At 47.8% G+C, this 27749-nt stretch overlaps 1 protein-coding gene across 4 annotated transcripts; it reads left to right on the top strand.

Moving 5' to 3' along the window:
* Nucleotides 1-904: 904 nt before the first annotated feature.
* tjap1 (tight junction associated protein 1 (peripheral)) lies at nt 905-27669 on the top strand. Of its 4 annotated transcripts, XM_085427333.1 has the most exons (12): nt 905-2117; nt 8228-8393; nt 11066-11131; nt 11472-11521; nt 13913-14080; nt 17239-17267; nt 17497-17658; nt 18276-18342; nt 21689-21796; nt 22045-22128; nt 23352-24020; nt 24121-27669. In XM_085427333.1, exons 5-12 carry the CDS (start codon nt 13961-13963, stop codon nt 24775-24777), a joined length of 1896 nt encoding a protein of 631 aa, XP_085283459.1. In that variant the 5' UTR covers nt 905-2117; nt 8228-8393; nt 11066-11131; nt 11472-11521; nt 13913-13960; the 3' UTR covers nt 24778-27669. The 4 variants fall into 4 exon arrangements, with proteins under 4 accessions (XP_085283459.1, XP_085283460.1, XP_085283461.1 ...); XM_085427334.1 differs by lacking the exon at nt 8228-8393; XM_085427335.1 differs by lacking the exons at nt 905-2117; nt 8228-8393; nt 11066-11131; nt 11472-11521 and adding an exon at nt 11564-11700.
* The last annotated feature ends 80 nt before the right edge of the window (nt 27670-27749 follow it).

Here is a 27749-nt window from a genome sequence, read left to right as displayed (position 1 = left end):
GCTTGTACTCACTACAGCCTGTACATACTTATAGTTATAGAATATTCACAACATACTTCATACCGTGTACATTATAACATACCATAATAGACCCATTTCTGTAATATACTCACATATCTATATCTATTTCGTTGCCCTGTACCTGTGCATGTGCAATGACAATAAAGTTGAATTCTATTCTATTCTATTCTATAAATCACGACACGGTGCTCTCAGCTACATAAGCTGCCTTCACAAGTTACAAATATCGGTATCAGAATTGGGATTGGCAGTACCGGCCCTGTATTTACCCATATGGAACAGATGTATATAAATCTTATAAAGTTTGTATCTGTCTTATGTGAAACTTGTATGAAAAGCATACAAGAGTTAAAACAGATACAAGATACCTTGAAAAATTATATAAATGCAACTTGTATGTTTTGGATACTTACTAAAACAATATATGAAAGTAATGAGAAAGTGGCCACTTTCATGACTAAATCATATAAGCCTGATATGATTCACTATATGAATGAGTTTTTACTATTTCTTTTCCATATGGGTACTTGGTATCAGATCAATATTAAAATCTGCAGTATTGCACAGGAGTTTGCAGTACTTAAGCATCTAGCTAGCCCTACAGAAGAGGAGAGAACATAAAGGGAGTGAAGTTTTTTAAGTGTCGGGTAATTTGAAATGCAGCGTTTCTATCAGCTCAACAAACATCAGCAAACACAAACTGTGTGTGTGCAGTTTGTCTCACACTGTGCTGCAGCTGAAGGTCCAGTTGCTGTATTTGACAGGGAGAGAAAAGACAGAGAGCTACGTTCACTCAGAGATGGAGACAGATAAGAAAGAAGGACAGGAGAGGACGAAGAGAGCTTAGAGTTAAAGGAAGGATGCTCAGTGGAATTTGATAAACTGGAAATTTAAAGATGCCATGTTCCTGCAAAACAAACAAAGCTATGCTAACTTTGTGTTATTCAAATGTTCCATGAAAATCCTGTTTAGTATTTCAATGCAGGATAAACATGTGGTGGATTCAGAGTACAGTCACACACAGTGCCCGTGGTGCTCATGGTCCCAGGCAGGTAACAACAGGTGTAGCAGAGATGAGTTTACATGTAAGTTGATGATGCTGAGGTTCATCCCCACTTGCTGAATCCACTGTGACCCCTGACTGTGCTCATGTTACTGTGTAGGTGTGGAGGTGAAGTCACCCTCCACCATCAAGGCAACACAATCGGTTTTACATTCTCTGTCACTGCAGGTGTTCTACACAACAGACTCATGCTGAGTACATTCATTACAATTAGAATGTGCTTTTGTGTTGAAATACTAACAAAGCACAAGGTTCAGTTACTTGTATACAAACATGGTTAGTAGCAGAGTACTTTTTCACTTTTACTTGAGTAAAGGAGTTTCTTCATTACTTCACGTTTTACTGGAGTACTTTTAAACACAGGTATCTGTACTTCTACTTAAGTAAAGAAAGTCTCCTGTAGGTGTGAGGAGCTCCATCAGGGTAGATGAAGGAACAGCACCGTCCACATACTTCTGCACAACTTGAAACTTCTTCTTCTCTGGTTTAATTGTTGTTTTCACGCTGTGACGTCACGTTAGAGCAGCCGCAGCGTTGAAAAAGCTCAGTCCTTCATCCTGAGCTCTCATCATCGTCATGATGTTCAGCCCCTCCTCTCCAGGTTTGTGGCTGAAGGTGACGTGAGTCACTCGGATCACCTTCCAGGTAGCCTCGTCACCTGCTTCTCATTCTGCTGCTTCGTCACGGTGACGTCAGCACGCAGGACGTGAGGGGGCTTTAAAGGAGGAGGGGGGGCCGGGATTCCTGAGGATTACCCGTCATGCCCCGCGGGTAAAGATGGCGACAGCTGAGCAGGGCAGCGGATCAACTTTCTTGGAGCGGCTCTGAGCGGATTTCCTTCCGCGGACGGAGCGTCTTAGCCGGCCTCAACCCGACCCACTGCCCTGAGCTCCAGCGCGGACCTCGGCGCTGCTGTCCGGCCTCGGATCGGTCCGGAGCCCCCTCCCTTGGCTCTCCTGCTCCTCCGGAGGAGCGGAGCTCGGACAAAGTTTCCTCTCCTCCCCGGGACCGAGCGGCGCGGACGGGGCCTCAGGTAAGTTCGCGCCGGGCGGGGTGGGGGTGTCCCTGGTGCGGGTCTTCATGACGAGCCGCGCGGCTCGCGGAGCGCGGAACTGGGCCATGGTGGGCCAGTTCGCGTCGGTTTGACGGCCTGCCCGCGGGGGGGGGGGGGGGGTGTCGTGTTTGTGCCTGTCAGACAGAGCCGAGGGCGTACAGCCGCGGCCCCAGCAGCCAATCACAGGACGAGCAGGACGACCCTAGAACGGGGGGCCCAGGCCCTCAGCGAGGCCCCCGGCAGTTTCAATTGCGACTTTATTGATGCTCAGCAAGAAATGTCAAAATAAAAGCCTGTCAATGTTCGATCAAAAGTTTCATTAGAGCGTTATGACGACATGACAACGATAAAAAGAATGAATCCTGATTTTAAAAGTTCAGCAGAGACTTCTGAGCCGGCGATGGCGGTAAACCCAAAACGTCTCCGCTGTTCAAACACGTCACTGATTTCACTGATCTGAGCTCAGTTACTAGACAAAGCAAACCGGCTTCAGTGAGTTAGCATGTAACAGCCAGAGGTGGGAGTTACCGCACGACACGACGTTATCGTGATACTTCGCTCACCACTCGACGTTATTGTGTCGAATTGAATCAGGTTATCAAAATTCATCTTTGTTTATTTGTTTGATCCACAACGATCGTGTTTGTCCCACATCAGGTTTTTTCTCTAAAAGACTGACGGTGGCGTCCGATGTGATTGAACGGGCTCCAGTTATTTCATCGGTGCCGAGTTCTGAAGAAATGAATGGTCTCCAGTTTTTATGGAAGTTTAATTTGAATGCAGAGACAGAATATCAACAAAATCACGTCACGGTTTTTCGTTTGAGCCAATTTAAAATAAGTTTAGTGTTTTTTCACAGTGGTCATGCTATTTAATAAATTATTGATATGTGGTGGTCCTGTGAGAATGGCGAGGGCCAGCAGCTCTGACCATGCCCCAGCTGAGATACATACATGTCCTTCATTCACACTTCCCAGCAGTCCCCACAAACATACAGTAAATACTAATAAACAAAGAGTAAAAACACGAGCGACTCCAACATTAACTCGTGAACAGTTGGCTAACAGACGCGTGTCCGTCACACATGGTGATGGAAACTAGGACTGGGTATCGTCACTGATTTCTAGAATCGATTCAATTCCGATTCACAAGGTCCCAAATCGATTCGATCCACGATTCGATTTAATTCGATTCGATTTAAATCTGGGAAATTTTGACAGTCAGAAGTATAATTCAGATCAGAACATTTACATATTTTTGTATCTATAAAAAGGAAGCTGACACTCGCAAGACTTTATCCAAGGTGTGAGCATCACAGCAGAGGCCTTTGTGTCAAAGTAGCTGAAGATAAAACACAGAAAAACATGAAGGTGATTTTCCTGGCCTGGGATTTTATAAAAATATTCTGCAGTACATCAAAAACAAAAGAAAACCATTAATTAATGAACATTACCTCTGACGTTACAGCGGTTTTATTAGAGACACGGCTAAGCATTTTGAATAATATTAAAAAGTTTAAATTTGTTCAGTATTGAACAGCAGAAATTAGGTTTTCTTTTCGGAAGAATGTAAAAGGGAAAAAAACAGCGGCCGACAGCGCTGTATACAACAGTAGACTTGTGCATAACAAGCAAGCGAATAATGAAGAAAGCGAAACTGTTCGAGAGAGAGAGAGCTGCGCATCGCAATGGAAGCAAAACAGTAAAAGTGAATTCATGACGATGTTTATGTGAAGCGTAGTTTGGATCTTCTTTTGCTGCTGGTTCGGTCAATATTGTTTGGAGAGAGATCAAACTAACAGCTTTAGAATCGGCGCATAAAGGGCGTGAACACAAAGCGCCGACCCGCCGACAGATCAGAATCAGCGAGCTGTCGGCTTTCAGCCCCGACTGTGAGAAAGGCGACATCTAACTGATTCTGATCCGCTGTGTGTTTAAGTCTATGTGCAGAATCCCTGTACCTGCTCTCATTTACTGTTTGGTGGTTCTTGAAATTTTGTGAGATGTCACCAGAGATTCTGGCATTTCGGACAAAATAAATTTATATTAAAAAATCGATTCAGGATTTTAATGAATCGATTTTAATCGATGAATCGATTATAAAAACCCACCCCTAATGGAAACGTATGCCCTTTCTCAATTCTCAAGTACGCGAGTCCGCGCTCGCGTTCTCGGCGAGTCAATTGTACAATTGGAACACCAGCGTACTCGATGATGTCACAGGTCCAGAGTTTTTACTGCCGTCGCCTCTTAATTTAACTGTGATTAATATGTTATGAAGCTTAACTTTGATCTCAGCCAAACTGATTTACTCAGGAACAAATAAAACACTGAAATGATGATGATGATCTAAGAGACTTATACATCATGTTTAACCTCAGTAGTGAAAGACTGCGGGTGCTTTGAAAATGATGTGCTGGGAGTCCGCTGTTCTCGCCGGGTCTAGTGACTCTTGACCTCCCAGTCAGCTATCGAGCTGGTCACAGACGTCTCTGAAAACATCGGAGCACTTTTGCGAATATGTGATGTCTTGATAAATCGAGCAGATATTTGAAGTTTACACAGCTACATCCTCACCTGAAAATATTTTGAAAGTTTTTTTTGTGACCCAGAAAGAGTAATGCTTTAAAGGTTTTAGCCGCGCTCCTCCGCCATTGCCGCGTTTGAGTTTTGGACGAAATGCATTCTGGGATATTTAGCTGTACCAAGTCCACACGAGCCACCACCGATGCATGCTCGATAAAACGGGCGGAGCGAGAACACGTCCGGGAATTTTTCTCAGCTTGATGCTTTGAATTTGAACAGTACTTGGTCTCCGACTGACGACGGATCACGAGTCCACGAGAACGCAAGTACGCACCAATACGCATATTGAGACAGGCCCATAATCTAACCAACGTTACATTTATTGCATTAATATGTGAGATGTTTAAATTTTAAATACTGAGGGGACAGTAACCATGGAAACTCTCAGCAGAGGCAAAAACAACACATGCAGTGGAAGAAGAGAAGTTCTGTGTAATAATGAGAAATGACAGGAAACGTATCGATTACATGAAGAGAGGGAGGTGCACAACATCGGAGGGTCAGGAGCTGAACGCCAGCCTGTGTCACACATCAGACGCCTGATGATGCTGAAACTGCAGCACCTTTAGACAGACATCCAGTGTTCAGCTTCGCTGTCTTTCCATTTCAGGTCGCCACAAACACACAGACAGTGCGAATAAGTATATAGAAGAGAGATTCTACTGGCTCCACTACATTTGTCTGACTGACTGTGTCGGGGTAAAATAAATTCATAACCTGTGATCAGCTGCATGTTTCTGATAGAGTCATGTCGTGTCACTGTTTTAAGGTGGAGCTTTAAATGGGCTCGTTTTTCATCCCCAAACAGAAAGTAAACACAAACACTTCCAGCTGTGTTTCTTGGTTACAATCAGGCATTAAAGCTGATTTTTATACACATTTACATATATATGATTGGTGCTCCTTATTTGTATAGTTACTCTTTTATCAGGAGTACCATCACCGTAAACTACTCTGATATACTTTTTATTGTTGCTCAGCACTCGTCAGACAGCCTTCAGCCGGCTTGTCCGTTTCTAACCCGAGGGAATCTGGTTTCTTCTGTGAAGCCATCAGTAGCATCATTCCTAATAGATGTATCAGTTTCTCATGTATTCCATTATCCGAGCGTATGACCGGCATATAAAGTAACGACTGTAACACTGCATCAATTCCCAGCATCCTGTTTTTGAACACGTTTCCAGCAAAGAAGTAATGGACGCCGAAATATATGTGTCAACTTCCTGATCTGCCCCCGACCACAACAATGCAAACACGTGACATCAAATATGATGTGACGCCGTACATCGGCCTGCCTCTTGATATATAAAGCATATAAACACGTGCAGCAACAACTTGGCACAAACACATCACGACCGTGTCCTGACCTTTATTTTCACTCTGGTGCTCAGTAACTCTGCTCTTTGTACTTTTGACTTGAAGGACATCTCCTTCAAGTAATACACAGTAATACACAGTACAGCTGTCTGTGACTTAGGGCTGCCACGATTACGTCAACTATCAAAATCGTCGACGAATGGTTTAATAGTCGACGCATCGTTTGAAGCTTTGTAAGATCACAAAAGACGCAGGAATAAGTAGCAGGATTTAAGAGTGTAATAACGGACTGAAACAGAAGATGGCAGCACTGCATGTACAAGGATGCCAGCTGCCGTTAAACCCCGAAGAAGAAGAAGCTGTGTCCGGTATCGTAGCTGTGTCCAAATTCAGGAACCGCATCCTCCTCTGGCCGCATTTGTAGGCCGATTACGTTACAGCGACACGACAAAGACTGTCCACATTCGAAGACTCCGACAAATGCGCCAGATTTGAAGGATGGGTCGGGTGTATACTTGGTGGCCCAACCTATCCCAGAATTCATAGCCCTGCTCAGTTTCCAACAATGGCGGCAGCTAGTTAGTTTTAATATTACTCTTATTATTCTTTCTGGGTCACAAAATAAACGTTTAACATATTTTCAGGCGAGAATGTAGCTGTGTAAACCTCAAATATCGGCTCAGTTTATCAGGACACCACATATTTTCAAAAGCGCTCCGACGTTTTCGGAGACGTCTGTTACCCACTAGCTCGATAGCTAGCCGGGGGCAAGGGTCACTAGAGCCGTGAGAACACCGGACTCCCAGCAAATCTTTTTCAAACCCACCGCCGTCTTTCGCTGCTCAGGTTAAACATGATATATAAGTCACTTAGATAACTTAATGTTATTGTTTGGCTTTTTTTAGTATTTTATTTGTTCCTGAGTAAATCGGTTTGGCTGAGATTAAAGTTATAGTTTTTACACAGCTGAATAAACATCAAGCAGACAGCTGATTATCAGAAGTGTGAGATGCTCCAGAATTTACTCCGTTGTCCTGTTATATTTTAGATAGCAAGGAGTTTATTAAACTTCACCGAAACAATCTGCAAATTTCATTAAAATTTAATAAACTATCATCTTGTCTTTATTTTTAGTTAGCACAGACCTGAAACACTTAAAGCTGTAAGCTAATGATAGTTACATAAGAGCAGATGCTGCTGGTGCAATAAGCTGTACGTTTTACGTCCAATGGATGATGATCTGATTAGTCGACTAATCGCATAAATAATCGGTGACTAGTCACTAGTCTGAGCAGCAGCAGCAGTGAGTCAGTCTCCACAGGCACCCGTGTTAAAATAAACATGTTTAGTCTCTGTGGATAATTTCCTTCTTCATAACACAGGTATGGGGAGGATGTTTCTGTAACTCACCTGTTTTCATTATTATCACCTGTTTGAGGGGCGTGGCCTCTGACTGACAGGTGGATGATGACACAGGTGGATGTAGCTGCTACCTGTCTGCTAGCTTCACCTCTGCACCGTGTTTGTGCTGTTGGTAACTTTTGGAGCGTTTCTAATGACATCACCCGACCAATAACACGGCTGCTGGGAGGTCACTGTACTAACAGACCGTCCATAAAGGCGGAGCTCCTGTTTGGGTGCACACTGAAATTCTGGGATTTTGATTGGTTGCTGCTGCACCATCTTGTCCAAATATGGTCATTCCTAGAAACGAAAAGCAACGTGGAGGCAGAAAAAATGCCGAAATTAAAATGGCTGAAATTCAGCGAGGCTGTGTCCGTCTTAGACATACAGTCTGTGGTGGCGTGTTGATCGTTGCTATGGTGAAGGAAGGTGTCGACACAGCGCCATCGAGTTGCTGCAGGCTCAGAAAAACATTCTTTGTCGGCTGGAATGAAAACAGGAAGTAGAACAATGATGGTTTCCTGCTCCTACACAGTTACTGCGAGCTGATTGGCTTACAGTTCAGTGTGTGCTCACCTGAGGCTACGGGGTGGTTCTCAGCGAGTTTTAAACGTGCCTCAGACACCTGAAGGCACCGCTGTGGGGACCTCTGGGGGAGTCTGGCTCGCAGTAATCTGATTACAGCATGAGACACAGGAAGTGAAGCTGTCCACCCCCCCTTTTGAGCCCCCTGCTGTGAGGTCTCATACACTGAGGTTACGGCTCTGGCGTGTGTTCTTGCAGGTAGTGAGGGACACTCTCCGTCATTTGTGTTGTTGTTGGAGTGACCAGAGGAGGAGGCGGAGCTCACAGTTGACTGAGACACCATCTGTCCTCGCTGTCTCATGAGGAGAATTGGACATGCTCTGCCGCTCGCAGGACACATGAGCCACAGAGCTCACCTGCTCAGGTGTGTGTGTGTGTGTGTGTGTGTGTGTGTGTGTGTGTGTGTGTGTGTGTGTGTGTGTGTGCGCGGTTTCATGTTGAGGTGAGTCACATTCAAACCAGTCAGCTGGTATCAGCTGTCAGGTGGAAAGGTGACTGCTGCTCGGCTCTGATAGGACGCCTCGGGTATCATCGTTAGCTGTGAGATGGCCGAGCGCTCGGGTTTCAGATGATTTCATTCGGTGTGATAAATCAAACGCACCCTCTGCTTCTTGGTGCCGAGGTCAGGGGCAGGATCCCTGCATAGGAAGTTTCGGTGACCTTTGACCCCTTATAGGGTCTCGGGGTTCCCTCCATTTGTTTGAAGCTAATCTCGCAGCACCGTCACAGGCCGCCATGCACTCGTTGCTGTTAGCTGTGATGCGACCTCTGCCACGCCCATGTTGGTTTAGGTTCAGGGCTAACTCTGGGGCAGCATCACTACTTATCTGATGCATTGCCATGACAGCTGATGCAGCAGACCCAACCTGTGTTAGATCAGAGTCAGTCAGCAGAAGTCTGTGCCTGTTGGCCAATCAGATGTCTAGAAATGGCGTCGGTGCTCCTGTTGGTGAGTCACGTTAACTCTGATTGGAGGCGCATCGGTAATTAAACGAGCAGAACTCGAGTTAACTTGAGTGCAGCTGTGAGCGCGCTTGTCTGCTGGATGCCACAGGAAGTGCAGTCACATGATCACAGAACCTGCGCCAGTCGGCACCAGCTCAGCTTCATGTGAGGTCAAAGGTCACGGAGTTTTACTGCGTTTTTACTGCGTCGACCTTCAGAGTATCAGCAGTATTACTGCTAGTATCAGTAATCCTAGTACTGCTCTTTAGTCGCACTAACCCTCTGAGCAGCTTTGTTATTTACTGGCACAGGAGTCACATGACCTCCGCCCTCACAGATCCATCCTACCCATAATCCTCTCTGAGTGGAGATAAACCTCTGTGGCATGTATATTGACACACACACACTCCCGCAGCAGGTGGTCATCCTGACACCGACCCTTGCCTCCGATTGGACGGTATTGATCACATATGTGTGATGGGTGCAGGAACCTTGTGGTGCATTGTGGGAGATGCGGTTTGCACCATCCAGTCTTTGTGATCTCGCAGACATGGCGCTGCGGCTGCTGGATTCCCAGCATGCCATCTGCTGCAGTTTGACCTTCAGCCGTAGATGAGTGAGCTGTGATGTCAGAGGCAGGTGGTCAGCTGCACTTCCTCCCAATCAGACGGCCGTGACGTGGGCCTGCAGAGCCTGCGAACTGACCCGGGATCAGCTCAGCTCACTGTGTGTTTGGGCGAGTGTGTCTCTCAGGTGTTGAACTCCTCACTGTGATTGGTCAATGAGCAGCTCAACCTGCTAAATCAGTTCATGTTTACGTGAACACGTGTACACAGAGCAGGGCGATATGACCAAAAATATTTATCACCATATACATTTGAAAATTTGTGATAACGATATAACTGACGATATAATCGACATGAGACAAAATACTTTACAACTCCTCAACTTTATTAGTGCAAAAAACCCCATCAATGTATTTCCACTGAAACAAGCAGCTGTTTTTTATGTGCATTAAAGTTATATAAAAACGTAACAGTGCAAATTCCTCACTGACAGTTTAACCAAAAGGCGTTTTCAGTGGAAACTGGCCGACACATCCTCAGCATAACCATGTATAATATCCACAACACTTAAAAAGAGGTTATACACACACAGTACGGTAACATTATGGTGAAGCACAGTACGTATCACTCTGCGAGGCTCCGCCTACGATGGCTGTAACGCTCCGACAATCCATCAAGCGGTGCGGCTTCGTAGCTCAGCAAAGTCGTACTGAAACATCTGACAGATTTTTGAGCGCCGTGCACATAAAATCGTTTCGAGGTCAGTAAACACAACCAGAGTTCATACATAAGGCGCACGGGATTATAAGGGGCTCTGTCGACTTTCAGAAAAATCAAAGGATGATTTTAAGTGTGCCGTATTTTCCAAACAACACGGTAATAACGACGGCCCGCTAGCATGCGCTACCAAAAATAGTGCTTTGTTGTGTATCTGACGGACGAAAGCTAAACCAGTTCCACACCAGTGAAGCTGCAGCATTTTTACAAACCAGTTCAGGTTCATGGTTTCACTCAACGATCCGCTCTCGCTCTTCTCATTCTGCGTCGCCGCCATGCTTTTTTCCGCCATGTGCGTATGTAAACAAAAGCACTGCGCATGCACGTTTTACCCATTTTCTATCGCCATATTTCATTTTCTTATCGTTGCCCAACATCATACCGGTGTTACTGTGAACGGTGTGAGATGGCCCAGCACTACCTGTCTGACACACCTGTGCAGGTTCAGTCTTGGGGAATAACAAACGTGTTGTGTATATTTACATTTTTGCTCATAAATATGTTTCTGTTTTATTTCATTAAAATTTTATTTTTTATTTGTTTCTCCTCTGCAAACGTTTTATTTTATTTTCAGCCAAGTTTTTCTCACTTTGGTCTTTACTGGTGTGCACGTGTGTGTGCGTGTTCTTCGTCCTGCGCCTTGTTGGCCTCAGTCTGCTTCCTGTGTTGTGCGCTCGGCCCTCCTCTCGTGTCCTCTGTGTGGCGGCGGCGCTGACTCGTGTTTCCGTTCCTCCATCTTGTGTTTTAGGTACTTTCAGGCAGCGTGAGGGTTGCACGCCGGCAGGAGGAGGATCTGTGTGTGCGGACATACAAGGTGAGGATGTGTTTGCGGTCTCTGCTCTTTCCTGGTGAGGGGTTCAGATTCTGCTGCAGCCGTTGCATGACCAAAGCGGTCATGTCGATTGGCCAGGTGACATCTCCATGGTGACGCTGCAGGTAGCACTCACATTCAGCTCTTCGTTCGAGCTAACTGCAGCTTCATGTGGAAAGGGTGAAATCTGACCCGAACCCGCAGCCAGGATCAGCTACAGGAGGATTATTCTGAGCATCACTCGTGCTAAGCTGCTCTGGCCTGGATCAGTCTGACGAGCTCACACCATTGGCTCGCTGGGTCACGGCCGCACTTCCTGTCTAACAGCTGCTCTCTGTTTCAGGCTGGATCATCCTGTGGATGACCTCCTCTCGGGACTCGCTCATCCTTCAGGTACAGACACCGGCGACCCGAGGATGATGTCACACACACGTAGCACATGTACATTCACCTGTAATAGCCAGCAGAAGGAAGGAGAGAGACTAATCGCCCAGAGCGTGTAACCGAAAGACTTTCCGCAAGCCGCAGTAAGCTCCTCCTCCTCTTCAGCTGTCGGTCGTGTCATCACGCAGGTGAGCCGTTTGAGGGGCGTTTGTCCTTCTAACATGCTGCAGGTCTGTCTCGCCATCGCCGCTCTCAACTCCGCAGCTTGTCATCAGATCTGCACTGTTTTTGAGGTCATTTAATAGAGGAAAGGGCCCCACCCCAGCCCCTAATTACGTCTCCCAGCAAACTGACACATCCTTGGAAAGTTGGAATTAAAATTAATTGCAGCCAGTTTGTGATTAATTACAGCGGAGGGAAGGACCGCTCCCTGACCACGTAAAAGGTAGCACGCCTGGGGTGGACGACGAATGGTGGGTGTCTGCGTGGTGTTGGGGGACAATTAAATTCATACTTCCACCTTTAGATTTGAGATATTGTAGCTTATGTCGGAGAAGGCTCTCCTTTACCAAGGAAACCGAGACGGGAAGCAAAGAGACAGCGGCGCTGTCGTCTTAATAAAATGTCCTCGTCTTCCTCCTCATCTCAAGCCTGTGCTGACGTCATGGCGCTAACACACAAATGCATAAACGTGCTCATTTATTCCCCAAATTGTTCTAAGTGCTTATTATAATTACTTATTAGCAGAATAGACATGAGATCCTGCCGTCAGATTCACGCGTCCTAAAAATCCCACGTTCCCTGTCAAAGACAGTCTGGTTACATCGTTTATTATTATTTAAGAGTCCAGCAGCGTCGCAGACACTTCAGTCAGCAGCTACCAGAGGCTAACGGCTGCCCTACTCCCAGAAAGGTTCAGTGTATCGTCAGCAGCTGTTGTCGGTCAGCAGTGAGCTCCTCGGACTCCTGTCAGAGTTTTACAGGCGTGTCCAGAGGAAGCAAAGGCAGACGCTTCCCACACGGCATTGACAGCTGAGGTAAACGGTGACCTGACAGCCTTCAAAGATGGGAAAATCTCCCTCACTCACTGTTCAGCTGCCTGCTCTCTGCTGACCTCTAGTGGTGACATTTTACACGCAGCTGTCAGATCGATCCAAACCAGCAGCAGCAGGTTCAACACCGATCTGTGACCGTCTCAGAGGCTGAGTCGGTTGGCTGAACTTTGCCCTCTTTTCAGTGTCTTCCTCTTGCCGTGTCTCGTACAGTCTCCATCCCCATCATATGACATCACGTGGCCTGACTTTACTACCCCTCCATGCGTTGCTGTTGATTAACCTTCTGTCTTCATGTAAATGAAAGTGGGCAGGACTCGGGTTTCCTGTTGGCGTCCTCACATGCGGCGTGTTCTCCCGCTGAAATCAGTTCATTCATTTTCCAGTAGCTCCCAGTTCAGGCGCTGTGGTCCGTTTCTCACAGGCGTACGCAGCTGATTTTAAACGCCGCTGCCTTCGACTTCACTCACAGAGCAGAGTTCATTTCAGCAACATCAGAGACGTCCGGAGGGATTTGTCTTTCGTGAAATGATCCAATATGAACTTTTAAAGATTGCTGATTTATAAAACATTAACAAAGCTTCAGGCGTGTGCATGTGAGCGTGCACATAGGCGTGTGTTCGTGAGGTGGAACAGAGGGCGTTTCCATCGTGTGGAGAAGCTTTAAAGGATGTTCAGTGTGACATCAGAGGTCCTCACAGAGGGTGGGTGGGTGTGTGTGTGTGTGTGTGTGTGTGTGTGTGTGTGTGTGTGTGTGTGTGTGTGTGTGTGTGTGAGTGAGAGAGAAACAGGAAGTTGCACAGTGATCAATGGCCTGCCATTGGCTCCCCAAGGGCAGGACGCGGTCATGTGATGTGCATTAATTGGAGCAGAGAGTGGCGGGTGCGTGTCTGAACACTACATTCACACATTACAAATCAGAGCTTTGACCTTTGACCTCCACATGCCAGTTGAACGTCCAGTGAGCTCACAGTCAGTCAGAGCAGAGCGCTGTGGCAGCTGTAATCATGTGACATCATCATCAGCTGTTAGCACATTAGCAGTGTTAGCTCCACTCTGTCACATGCTAACATTAGCGTTAGATCAATGCAGCTGCACTTCCTGTTCTGGAAACAAACGCAATCAATGAGAGGCCTGAGGGACGGACACGCATGCACACACACTTTACTGTAGTGGCGAGGGTGTATTTGATGCTGATGACGGGCGACCGAGCATCGATCTGCACACACAGAGAGAGGGTGAGGGGGCGACGGTTGCAACAGTCTAGTTGCGGTCGAGGCGTTGTGGTGGGTGGTTGTCAGGCGTCCGAGTCGTTTTGTGCCTCCTCTAACTCGTCTTCTCCTGGCAGGACTGACAGACCGACACGAAGTTACACAGGAAGGAAGCACGGCCTAGGATGGCGAGTGCGGCGCCGGCCAGGAAGCCGTACCGTAAGGCTCCACCGCAGCACCGCGAGTCACGCCACGCCCTGCCCACTGCTCCGCCGCCACCTGCACCGCAGCCCGACATCAATCAGGTAATCAAACACACTTTAAAGACACCTCCACACCCCCCGCAGCACCTTGTCCGTCAGCGGCTGTCTGGCGATGGGATGAGGCCTGGCGTCCCAACCCTGCCGCCGCCACTCTCAGACAGCGAGCTGGAGGTTTCCAGCCTTTCCAGCCTGGAGCTTTGCACCCCGCCGCCGCTCTTCAGAGGACATATCCACCAACCCAGCTCAGCGAAAACCGCGGTGGCGGGCATGACTGCATCCGGTCACGATGCCATGATTCCTCACCGAAAGCCGCGACCTCAGCGCGGCACGAGTCCTCGCAATGTCAAGACCTCCATTAACACAGGAAACCAGGCTTTCCTGGGACATGGAAGCCCCGCCCCAGCCCCGAAACACGCAGTGAGCTGCAACCCTCGAGGAAGACATCACCACCTCAATTACTGCATGAACGCCGCTGGCCGGACGCAGACCGCCAGCGCTCCTCGGAGCATCCTGAAGCAGCCGACTTCACTGGGTGTGGAGACCTATGACATTATCAGGAAGTTAAAGTCGGTGGAGATGCTAGATGACGGCAGAGGGCGGAGCAGCGCCAGCCGGTGCCCTCCGACCCGTTCTCTGGATCGGGTAGAGCAGCAGGGGCTGACCTGGCGGCGGTCCTCGTCCCCGCCCTCCCCTGTCAGGACTGACTGGAACTGGAGGATGCAGGCGCTGCAGGAGAAGGTCCGCTTCTCTAACTTCTTGGATGAGATCACCTGTCGGGTCCTTAGCCCCGCCCGCCTAACACTGCTCGGCAGGTCGGCTTCTAAAGAGTATATAAGCCTCGCCTCCCAGCGCCGCCACCCCGCCTACAGAAACCAGCAGGTGGAGGGGTCTTCTGCAGACCGGACTCGACGCTGGGACGACTGGGTGGCAGCGCTGCAGCGGCCCGGAGGCACGCAGGAGGAGGGGGCGGTGCGGGAGACCGCGAAGCAGCAGCAAGGGTACAGAGAGTGGGCGGGGACTAAACGGCAGGTGAAAAGAGGAGTTAAGGTGGACAAACCTCCTCTCTCTAATCTGTCACTGCTGTCACACATCAAGGTAGGTCCACTCCACCTTTACCCCGCCCCCAACCATTTCCTGTTGTTCTTTTCCTGCTGCGGGTGAAAGGTCACCAGTCCAGGGTAGCGGACTGGTCTTAGCGGTTCACACTGAGCTCATTAGTTATTGATCATCAAGATGACATCACACAGGGGCCACATACAATACATAGGACACCAAACTCCCAGTGACGCACTCTGACCTCTGACCTCGCTTTGACCTCTGGTTGTGCACCCCTTGATTTTTGTAACTTGTGATTGGCTCTTCAGCGGTTACGCTGCGATGTTGTCTCCGTGCTGACACCATACTGCAGCAGCTTGTTGCGCTTTAATGGCGGGTATACAGGGAGTGCAGAATTATTAGGCAAGTTGTATTTTTGAGGAATAATGTTATTATTGAACAACAACCATGTTCTCAGTGAACCCAAAAAACTCATTAATATCAAAGCTGAATGTTTTTGGAAGTAGTTTTTAGTTTGTTTTTAGTTTTAGCTATTTTAGGGGGATATCTGTGTGTGCAGGTGACTATTACTGTGCATAATTATTAGGCAACTTAACAAAAAACAAATATATACCCATTTCAATTATTTATTTTTACCAGTGAAACCAATATAACATCTCCACATTCACAAATATACATTTCTGACATTCAAAAACAAAACAAAAACAAATCAGCGACCAATATAGCCACCTTTCTTTGCAAGGACACTCAAAAGCCTGCCATCCATGGATTCTGTCAGTGTTTTGATCTGTTCACCATCAACATTGCGTGCAGCAGCAACCACAGCCTCCCAGACACTGTTCAGAGAGGTGTACTGTTTTCCCTCCTTGTAAATCTCACATTTGATGATGGACCACAGGTTCTCAATGGGGTTCAGATCAGGTGAACAAGGAGGCCATGTCATTAGTTCTTCTTCTTTTATACCCTTTCTTGCCAGCCACGCTGTGGAGTACTTGGACGCGTGTGATGGAGCATTGTCCTGCATGGAAATCATGTTTTTCTTGAAGGATGCAGACTTCTTCCTGTACCACTGCTTGAAGAAGGTGTCTTCCAGAAACTGGCAGTAGGACTGGGAGTTGAGCTTGACTCCATCCTCAACCCGAAAAGGCCCCACAAGCTCATCTTTGATGATACCAGCCCAAACCAGTACGTCACCTCCACCTTGCTGGCGTCTGAGTGGGACTGGAGCTCTCTGCCCTTTACCAATCCAGCCACGGGCCCATCCATCTGGCCCATCAAGACTCACTCTCATTTCATCAGTCCATAAAACCTTAGAAAAACCAGTCTTGAGATATTTCTTGGCCCAGTCTTGACGTTTCAGCTTGTGTGTCTTGTTCAGTGGTGGTCGTCTTTCAGCCTTTCTTACCTTGGCCATGTCTCTGAGTATTACACACCTTGTGCTTTTGGGCACTCCAGTGATGTTGCAGCTCTGAAATATGGCCAAACTGGTGGCAAGTGGCATCTTGGCAGCTGCACGCTTGACTTTTCTCAGTTCATGGGCAGTTATTTTGCGCCTTGGTTTTTCCACACGCTTCTTGCGACCCTGTTGACTATTTTGAATGAAACGCTTGATTGGTCGATGATCACGCTTCAGAAGCTTTGCAATTTTGAGACTGCTGCATCCCTCTGCAAGATATCTCACTATTTTTGACTTTTCTGAGCCTGTCAAGTCCTTCTTTTGACCCATTTTGCCAAAGGAAAGGACGTTGCCTAATAATTATGCACACCTGATATAGGGTGTTGATGTCATTAGACCACACCCCTTCTCATTACAGAGATGCACATCACCTAATATGCTTAATTGGTAGTAGGCTTTCGAGCCTATACAGCTTGGAGTAAGACAACATGCATGAAGAGGAGGATGTGGACAAAATACTCATTTGCCTAATAATTCTGCACTCCCTGTATACAGATGCGTGCGTGTGGTGACGGCGTGTCGGTAAGCCGAGCTACGGCTGCAAAGGGTATGGTGGCCGCTTCAGTCCGTCCAATCATGTGACAGTGAGACGGAGAGCAGAGCGCAGGGCGGAGTCCAGAGTGACGCGCATACACACAGTTTAAAGTGCAGTTTGTTGTGTGTCTGATGATGTCGTGTTGTGTTTCAGGAGGCGTTGTCGGACTCGGACAGGATCAGGTGAGTCCGTTTGAACGTAACTTCCTGTCTGTCACGCCTTCTCATTAGCTTAGCCGTTAAAACAGGAAGCTGGGCAGCATTTGTCATCAAGCAGCTTCAAACTAAAGGACGTGTGGGCTGTTTGTCCCGTTAGTGTCGGTTATTAACAGGAAGCAGCTTTTAGTTCAGCCAGGGTCATGTGGTCTCTGAACAGGAAGCTCTGTCTTCATCACTTCCTGTCTCCTCCCAGAATCCTTCAGCAGCAGAATGAGGACCTGCGGCGCCGCCTCTCTCTCACCACCCACAAGATGGAGGCCATGGAGGCGGAGTTTGACAGCAACCGCCACTACATGGAGGCGGAGCTTAGCCGGACTCGAGACGACCTGGACAAGATGAGAGACAAGTTCCGCAGGTGGGTGGAGTCAGTTCATCAGGAATGAGAGTGTCAGTCGCACCGCTCACTCTCTTCCATGAAGTACACTTGCAGTACTTGTACTTTGATGTTTGCAGTACTTGTACTTTGATGAATGGTCCCGTGCAGCTGTACGCTCACGGTTGAGTTTTCTTTAACCAACAAACGCGATCCTCGCAGCGCCGATAAAATCAGCTGACCCTTTCCGTACGCGTGTGCTTTGCTCTGATCGAAGGTTAATCAGCTGACCGGCCTGCGCCCGAGTCTGCACGCGCTCCGTCACGCTGCTGTGTGTACTGTGTTTCTCGCAGATCAGAAAGTACTTGTTCACGTACCTGTCAGCGACGCCCGCCGTCACAGCCACACGTGGAGTCCGGTCGTCTCTTACGCGACCCATCCACGTGGCGTTTTCTCGTCTCTACAGGCGGGGAAACGCTGATCACAGCGCCGAGTCTCTATCTGCTCCGGCTCAACACTCTGGCCTCCAATGAGCCTCGCCTCCAGCGCTCTGCTTCCGTGTCTGACGCGGCAGCGATTGAAGGGTCGAACGCACTGCTGCAGTCTACGGTCGGGCGAGCATTACTCATACTGGCGCTCTCTCTCTCTCCCACCTGCAGACTCCAGAACAGTTACACAGCGTCTCAGAGAGCCAATCAGGATCTGGAGGAGAAACTTCACGCTCTGGTAAACCTCTGCCTCTCACTCACCTGACCTTTGACCTTGAGATACTCGGGAGCACCATAGCAACAGGGTTGATCGAGCTCATCCAATAACTGATCAATACCTGAATAAAAACACTGAGGCAGCGTATTGATCACCTGTGGGAGAGCCACGGTTACAGTTTGGACATGTTTGTTCAAACAAAATGTTCCGTGTTTTTACAAATCCACTGAGCATGTGCAGTGACCTTGGGTTACTGGGCAGTGCAGGGGTGTGTTATGTTACTGAGTGTGTGCATTTATGGTGATGTCATCAGCAGGAACGGCGTGTTCAAAAACTGTCACAGTGACTATTCACGCAGCGCAGACAACGCTAGCTGGCATTGGTGTTGAAATTGAGTCAACTAATCACTAACAGTGCCAAATGAGTGTCAAGCAGCATGACTCCGCCCACTGACTCCAAATGAAAGAAACAATGAGCTGCTGTGGCTCCACGGGCGTTTCAGAGAGGACATTAGAGTGAAGCTGCTGTTCGGTCTTTAAGTGATGACTTATGAACCCTGGGTCTAAACTGCTCTGTTTATTAAGGCTGTTGTGCTTTTAACATGTTTTAATGTTTTGTATCTTGTTCTGTTTAATCTGAACAAGCCACTAAAAACAGTCAGTGATCACTGTCGGCCTCTGTTTTTATTGCAGCTGCTTAGTTTTAAACCCTTATGATGTAACTACAGCCCAGCCCAGGCAGCAGTATATGAATGACTAACCTCGTATTGTGGATGAATAATCTCAGTTGTTCTCCTGGCTGAAGTTTGGTCCGTTTACAGCATCCTGCCATGCGATTGCATTTGTCTCTAACCATCGGGAACCTTCACGTTAACTTTTATAGAGTGGAAAGAAGTTAGCTTCATCCTCCAGCTTCACTGTTTGTTATGCTAACATAGCTGTGTAGCTAGCGATCACATAGGACATCATTATATAGCAGCTAGCCCAACTTCAGTAACCCTACAAACGTCACTGCTGTTTAGTTTTCTGTCTTCATTTATGCTGGAAGTGATAGCAGAGCTTACGTTTGGATTTGTTTCAGAAATCTCTCAGTCAGAACATGGTGTATTATATTTAGATAGAAGCTAGGGAGCTAACTTCCTGCTAACTTCTAACTCCGTTAAATGTCATAAATTCCGTTTTCATGGATGCCTGGATGATAAACTTAATTGTTACACCTGGTAAAGCAGCAACGCTGATCATTTTATTAAAGATGAAAGAATTTAGACAGTTTTTAACTCTCTGTGATGCCGCAGTGTTCGTTTGACTTTGGGACCTGAAGCGGAGTTTGGACCCGGAAACAGCTCATGACGTCAGACTTAAAGATTGGATATTGGGTGTCAGTTTATTCGTGCTAGCATGCTAGCATGTGAGCCAACTGTCCCCAGGTTCATGCAGTGCAGCGGACTCACAGCTAGCTGGCTAACTGTAGCTATGTTGCTAACATTATTGCTAACAGGCTATTTTCCAGTTTCGCTGAGCAGCTAACGTTAGCCTGTTTGTGTCTGTGGTCAGTTTTTATTTCACTCCTTAGGATATAATTTACAGGCACAAAGTGATGTAGCGTTTACTCTCCGCAATGGCAATTGTTAGCCAGCTAGCTGTAAGTGGTCTCTGACACGGGCAGCGTCATAAACCGCTGTATTTCTGGTGCTCAGGTGTGCACGCTGCCGAACACGCAATGACTCAGTTGGCTGCAGCTCACTGAGTGGGCACAGGGGGTGCCAGCGACCTCTGAAAGTTTGGGTGGGAGCTCAGCTGGGGTGGGTGGGGTTAGAGGTGGTGAACAGTTGACAAACTTCCTGTTTTTGTCTGACTGTCGTTCTTCATCTGTTTCTTTCTTTCTCCTTTTTCGCACGCTGCTCCCTGGTGGATTGACTCATCTTCATCACCTCCACCTTCATCACCTCCATCCTCATCGCCTCCATCAGGCTGCTGTCAGTCAGACATGGGTTCATGCAGTTGCGTTTCATGTTCTTCTTCCTCCTCCCTCTCTGTCCCCCCTCCTCCTCCTCCTGTTTGAGCACCAAGTCCTCTCGTTCAGCTGTTAAACTGATTTTTCTGGGAGAAACCTGAGCAGCTTTGAGAGGCGTGAGCTCAGCCTCCATCTGCCTCCACCTGTTCCTCCTTTAGTGTTACTGTAAGTTCTCTGTGACCGAGCTGGACTGAAGATCCGGCTGATTTCCGCCTTAAAGACTCGGCTCGCTGCGTTTTGAACTTTTTGGGCTTGGTGTTCAAACTCCGCCCGTCTCCGCCAATGGCGGTTGTGCATCCAGTTTTTTGTTTTTTTTAGCTTTTAGGTTTTCTGAGCTCGCCTGACGGATCAGGACGAACTGAAGGTTCGTCTTCAGGAAGAGACGATTAAAAACGTGTCCGATATTACCGAACATTCACGATAGTGAGGAAAATCATTCCCATCAAAAATACTTTTCTCCCGGAATATTTTCTCAAGTTTGTTTTTCCTCTTTTGGAGAAATATCAAATCTTAATTTTAAATCCCGACTTTTCTGTTTGTTGGATAAAAATGTCGTTTGTATTTTTAGAATCAGACTTTGTTAAAATGTTGATTTAAGACTAAATATTTGTGTTTCTTGCAGCTTTTTAAAAAACATATTTTGATATAAAATGTTTCTGGAAATCAGAACTTTTGACATAAAAAAAAATGTAAAAAAAATAGCGATTTTTTTTTTTTTTTTTTTTTTTTTTTTTTTTTTTTTCCCTTCCCCCCCCCCTTCCCAGAGCTGCTGTGAACAGCACACTTGTTGGTCAGTAACAAATGGTGCTCATTTCCACCTGCAGTGGGCGGAGCTTGTCCATTACATTCTCCGTGGTGCTGCACGCGTGCAGAATGCGTTCCTCTAGCTGCGGACGAAGGTCCTGATCTGACGATGAGCAGAAAACTGATGCTCACGTTTGAGACGTGCTTGCAGAGTAAAAGCTGAACATCGAGCTTGTTTTCCAGCTTCAGCGCTTTGATCGGGATCTTATCGATCTTATTGATCTCCTAGCACACGCCACTGCTTCCCATAATGCATCTGTAAGAGCTGCTGGCTTAATGCAGCATTCAAATGATCTGGGAAAACTAGCTTAACTTCACAGCGCTGGCTGAAGGAGGACTAGTTTGAAAAGCTCACAGGAGAAGCTGAGCTGCACGGAAAACTACAAACATGTTGCCCACACGGAAAAATGTGCGATTCAGTTTTTTCCCACATGATCTGAATGTAGGTTTCCACTGAAGGCCCACCTGCTGTTGCCTCAGGCTCCTGATTGGCTGCTTTACTGTGACTGATAGCTGGTACGCTAATGCTTTGTCTTTACCCCGCCCACAGCTGCGGAAGGTGGAGAGGGACAAGAACACGATGGACCAGGAGATCGTGCAGCTCACCAACAAACTGCTGGAGGCTAAAAACACAATCGACCATCTGGAGGAGCTCAACGTGAGAACAAACAGTCACTTGTGTAAAAACGTTCAGCTTCCAGGTCAAAGTTCAAAGTGTCAGGTGTTTCACAGTGAGACGACAGGAAGTAAAAACTACTGTGTGATAACTTCCTGATTGTCAAGACTTGCTGTGACCCCATTGATGGTCTCTGTAAAACCATTGTTCTGCAGGATGGGCTTTTATTTTGTTTAATGGTGTCTGTTTCCTCTGAGCGTGCTCTGACTGATGCTGTCTTCTGTCTGCAGGAGCGCTACAGGCAGGACTGTAATTTGGCCGTTCAGCTGCTCAAGTGCAACAAGTCGCACTTCAGGAACCACAAATTTGCTGATGTGAGTAACTTTTATTATTACGAGTGGGAAATGCTCTGAATCTGCAGTCTCTCAAACGTCCAGCAGGGGGCGACTCTGAGAAAATGAACCTCCTGCTCAGCTGACCTCTGACCCTAGTGAACTGTTTCCTGATTGTTTTGAGGTCTGAGTGAAACAAACGTGAAGTTAATTTGGGAGGATTTTAGTCCCTGTGGCGTCACAGCACTGCAGGAAGCAGCTGAGGGCGGGCCTACCTGTAGTTATCAGGGCAGTGTAGCTCAGCAGTGTCTCTGGGTTCAAAGGTCACATCTGCCTCTCACTCTGCTCCAACTGTGGTAGTTTCTTGCTCCAGCTGACAGGCAGAGTGTCAGTACTGAACGTCAGAGCTGACGTCACTGGAAGGTCCTCGCCGCTGCAGATGGCGAGGAGTTTTCCACTGGTCAGCAGGAAGCGGGCGAATGAATCTCCAGTATTACGCTTTAATGGAGGAAACTGGCACACGCGCTAATGCCATTAAAGCGTGAGAGTGGGATCGATCTGCTGCCTGCATCAGACCCATTAGTTTAGAGACACACACGGATATTTCCAGGAGTGTGTGTGTGTGTGTGTGTGTGTGTGTGTGTGTGTGTGTTTGTGAGGACTACTGACTTTGAAATGGGTCACCATGACAACCACTGCACATGACTTCAGCTCTGCGCTGGATTTCTGGAACAGGAAGTGACATATTTGGGTGAGAGGTGTGGTTATCTGGCCGTAGGTATCAAAGAGCTCCAGTTCAGGTGAAGCCTAGCAGACCATTAGCAGCAAGAGGCCACGCCCCTAATAATGGAAACCTTAAACCTCAATACAGTTTAGACAAGTGAGTTAAAAGCATCCTCCCCATGGACAGGTGTTACATTTGTCTCTGACTTTTCTTTGATATATATATATAAAACTGTGTCATCTGCATCTCGTGATAGAGGTGTTACCGTAGAGACCAAACAGTTTGTGTGTTCGGCCGTAAACACGTTCATTTCTGCTGTGATGTTGTAACTCGGGGGACTGACTCACTGCTGCCTCTGCTGATTGTTAGAGGTACTGCAGGTTCTGTAACTTCTTGTTTTAGACCTACAGTTTATTGGCTGATGAAGACTTTAGTTTGTGACCCTGTCTGTGGAGCTGAGTACCGAAAGAACGGGAATTAAACGTACGTGTGTGTGTGTGTGTGTGTGTGTGTGTGTGTGTGTGTGTGTGTGTGTGTGCAGCTGCCCTCAGAGCTTCAGGACATGCTGAACAAACACATGAAGAGCAGTCTCCCAGAGCGAGGCCCCGCCCCCAGCTCTCAGGACCCAGACACGCTCAGTTTGACGCCCGCCGACGTCGTGCCGACCTCGGTCATCGCCCGTGTCCTAGAGAAACCCGAGCCGCTGGTCCTGAACTCTGCCCAGTCCAGCAGCTGCGGCCGGCCCGTCGCCGAAGACGTCTTCGTGCACGTGGACATGACGGGCCCCGGGGGGTCAGAGGGGCGAGGCCGAGAGAACGGTGCCGGTCAGGAGGCGTCGCAGCAGAACGGCTCGTGTCGCAGTCAAAGCAGCTTGGATGAAGAGGCAGGTGGAGCTCCATCTTTCGAGAAGCTGAACCCGTACCCGGCGCCACCTCCACCCCACCCCCTCTACCCCGGGCGCAAGGTCATCGAGTTCTCGTCGGACGACAAAGTGAAGATCCCGAAAAACTCGCCGCTGCCCAACTGCACATACGCCACGAGGCAGGCCATCTCGCTGAGCCTCGTGCAGAATGACGACGAGCGGTTGGCACCTGGCAGCCCCGCCCCCTCCTCCTCCTCTGGAGCCCAACAGCGCACGCCACCATCACAGAGAGACGCCCCCAGCGAGCCGCTGTCCAGCCAGTCCAGCCCATTCAGCAGCCCGCCTCAGGTAACTGAAGCCCCACCCACCATCACACTAGTTAAATCTCAGATGCGAGCTTACGACGATGATGATGATGTTGTTGTTGTTTTTAACCCCTCCCACTCAGGCACCCAGTGTCCTCGCGAGCTCTGGCAGCTCTGAGGAAGACCTGATCGCCAACTGGCAGCGGATGTTCGTGGAGAAGATGGCGCCGTCCAGCGACGGCACGCTGCTGCACCGCACGTCCTTCAGTAGCCAGACGGCTCAGGAGCTGCAGAGGAGGAGGCAGGTGGCTGTGGGAGTGGGAGTGGCCTCCTCCTCAGACCGGCACAGGACGGCGTACTCTGACGGTGAGGAGGGCTCGTCGGCACGCAGCTGGACACCGAGCCGTGGCTCCAGCCTTGACACAGACACCGACACCGAGCAGCGGGTGGGGAGGCGGGGCTGTTACGGCGGCAGGGACTGTTCGGAGGAGGAGGGAGAGCAGCTGCTGATGAACCTGGATGATGACGGCGGGAGCGGGGACACTGCAGTCACCATGGTGACCAGCCCCGGTGACGCCCGCAGGGAGCTGGAGGAGGAGGGCGAGAGCTCAGGGGAGGAGAGAGACATCCTGCCCCACGAACTGCCCGTCATCTCAACCCGTCTAATGGACTTGGACCCCGCCCTTGGCGCCATCGCGCTGCATCGGCCCCAGAAGAGCCCGAAGAGGATGGGAGTGCACCACCTGCACCGGAAAGACAGCCTGACCCGCGCCCAGGAGCAAGGCACACTGCTGGACTGATGCTTGCTCGCCCCGCACTGTGCTCCACTGACCTGATGCTGAGGTCAGAGGTCACACCCATCCAGGATATAGCCATACTCTACCGTATGCCGAGCTCGCCGCCCGACCCGGGTGTGTGCGTGAGACACGAATCACTGTCCACATACTTTTGGTCTGATGACGTGTCGAGAGTGGTGATGATGTAGCAGAGAGGAGACATGGCCAGAAGTATGTGGACACGTCAATCGTAACATTTGGCAAACCGTGTGCACGTGTGCGGGCGTCGTTCACTAACAATGCGTCCACACAAATCTGTGATTTCTGTTTTTGTACCCGAATCCGTACGCGCAGTCAGAGAACGCTGCAGCATCCACGTCACATATTCAGTAGGGGTGCAACGATACACAAAATTCACGGTTCGGTTCGATACTTTGGTGTCACGGTTCGATATTTTTTCGATACAAAAAAAAATGTTCATGCCTTTTTAATTTGTCATTTATTAAAATTATAAATATATATTTTAACACAAAAGTACAGTTTTTAAATTTAACCCTAACCCTTGTGCGTGTTGTTTTTTAGCTCGTCATATTGCAGCCACAGAAATAATTTTGTCCATGAAACCATAAAGCTGCACTTTCTTTTTGCCTTATAGTCTGATTTGTCATAACTTCTCCGTTTTGTGGTAAGCTTTTCTTTGGCTGTCACTTCTTCACCCTGACCTGTCTTATTTGGCTCAGCAGAACTGAAATATATATCTGTCTGTGAAGGTTCTCAGTCATCCAGGTCATCGTAGTGAAATATATATCCTGCCGCACTCACATAAGCTCAGCGATTCTCTGCGCGATCAACCTCTCACATGTTTAAGCTGCGGGAGATTTCACTTGTCATGTTTGCATAGTAAGCTAACGATTAATAAGACGATGTCAGAGGAATTGGTGCACAAATGATCGTCACTCACAGATCAGTGCTGTCGCTCTCTATACACAGTTCGCGCGATTGCAAAGTGAAAGCAAAAAAACAAGCGCAAATTCAAACGCGACTTCAATATGTCACATATTGACAGTGGCTCACCGATGCCAATGACATAATTACCCAGCTACATTTCTGAAAGAATGCAAAAGCATTGACATATATTTTTCCTTCCTACAATAGCCCGACAGGCAGGGGAGAGATAGATTTTGGTAGCCCGACTGAAAAAATCGCTAGCCCCGGGACGTCGGGCTAGCGATATTGCGAGCCCTGTATCTGATTGAGGAATCACTCATCTTTGGAAAAGAGAGTTTATTACAGAGAAATGTCTCTTTCCAAAATAAAAGCTATACTATCCGCTTCTTCTGGGCTATATTCTCAGCAGCATATTAAACATATCAGGTCTCCATAAGGAGAATCCTGTGCTAACAGCTGTCTAAATGACTCGGCTAAAGTTTGTAGCATGCTTGTTGTTTTTGTCTTTGCACTAGGATGATGTCGGTGTAAATGTGCAGTCATATTCGTTGTGTTCCCACTAGTGCTTTCAGGTTAATCTCGTTGAAATAACCTTAACGCCACAACACGGCAAATCTCCGTTAACGAGCTACCCTATACAGAGGGGCTAGACGGCCAACACGTTAACGAGCTAACTGCGCTAACACACTAGCTCCCACCCATGTAATTGAGCATTGCATGGCACATCCAACATACTGTTTTACTTTAGTCCATGACTCGCTTACCTTCAGGGTCATACGTCACATGAAAACCAAAATAATTCCAAACACCAGATCTGAATGAGGGTGGGGAGGTCCACTTCTGTCTCGCTAGCTTGCCCTGCGCTCTTCCTTCTGACCATCCTGTCTGTGTTGAGCGCTCAGTGAATCTGCGTTCGACTACTCCGCCTAGGCTGCACTCTCGAGCCTAGGCGGAGTAGTCAAATGCAGATTCACTGAGCGCTCAACACAGACAGCATCGTCAGAAGGAAAGTTGATAAAATAAATTACAAATTTTGTATTGTTCCTTTTTTTTCTCCCCTTTGGTTTTCTTTCTTTCTCTCCCCCTCTTTCTTTCATTCTTTCCCCCTGTCCTATCCCACAGTCATGTCTGTCCCGTTTGCAACTGAAAATAAAATAAATTCATAATTATAATAAAGGTCAATCAAATGGACCAATATGATGATCCACTTAAAATAAATCCTCTTGGCATCTTTCTTGGCCTCAAGACAACAATTCTGATGGCTATAGATCCAAACGGGACACAAAAAAAAAAAAAAAAATTGAAAAAAATTGTATTGTTCGATACATATGCGTACCGAACCGAAAGCACTGTATCGAACGGTTCAATATCGATACGAATATCGTTGCACCCCTAATATTCAGCACTCCCATTAGCCTGACCGTCACTTGGTTTGTTTACGTTTGAACCGTTGTCGCTCCCGTGGAAACACTGTGGAAAGCTCCGCCTCTTCTGGCCTCCTTGGACACTATTATTCAAGTTTCCTTTTCTTCGCCTTAGACACGTAAGCGTGTGTCCTTGGATAGAGAAATGGGGGCGGGGCCATATGTGGATAGTATGCTAATTATATTGCAATTGCGCAGGGCTGGTTAACGGATTAACGGCCGGTACACATGTGAATCCAGCTGTAATATGGCGCCGTTTAAGAACGTTTCCACGCAAATATTGGTGAATGAGGCCAATAGAGTTCTGATCAGCTGATTATCAATCAATCATCAGATAATGTCCATCCGTATGTGGACAGCCTAAACCGAAGTTTGACGTTTCTGTGAATTTGGAAAAGAAATACTTTTGACTGGTTGGTTCTCCACGAAGGTGTCCGCATATTTATGTCCATATGGCGTCTTTGATTCTGAGTCTGCATATAGAGTTTATACAGTATGAGCAAAAGTATGTGGACAATTAAAGGTTCAGTTAAATTCTGAACAATCAACATTCAAAACCACGTCGTGTGTGTGTGTGTGTGTGTGTGTGTGTGTGTGTCAGAGCAGAAAAACAGATTTTAAAAG

The sequence above is a fragment of the Rhamphochromis longiceps genome, linkage group LG13 (genome assembly GCF_057381845.1).
Source record: "Rhamphochromis longiceps isolate RC_006_pf linkage group LG13, R_longiceps_female_GT1.1, whole genome shotgun sequence".
NCBI lineage: Eukaryota > Metazoa > Chordata > Actinopteri > Cichliformes > Cichlidae > Rhamphochromis > Rhamphochromis longiceps.
Note: the sequence above shows the minus strand (reverse complement) of the source record. Positions and strands in the feature narration are given on the sequence as shown.

What these genes read in the sequence shown, in the direction of transcription:
- tjap1 (XM_085427336.1), top strand. Translation starts at nt 14,156, where the DNA reads ATGAGGCCTGGCGTCCCAACCCTGCCGCCGCCACTCTCAGACAGCGAG. An exon ending in CACTGCTGTCACACATCAAG is followed by an intron (nt 15,134 to 17,238) that starts GTAGGTCCACTC and finishes GTTGTGTTTCAG; the next exon opens with GAGGCGTTGTCGGACTCGGA. An exon ending in ACCATCTGGAGGAGCTCAAC is followed by an intron (nt 21,797 to 22,044) that starts GTGAGAACAAAC and finishes TTCTGTCTGCAG; the next exon opens with GAGCGCTACAGGCAGGACTG.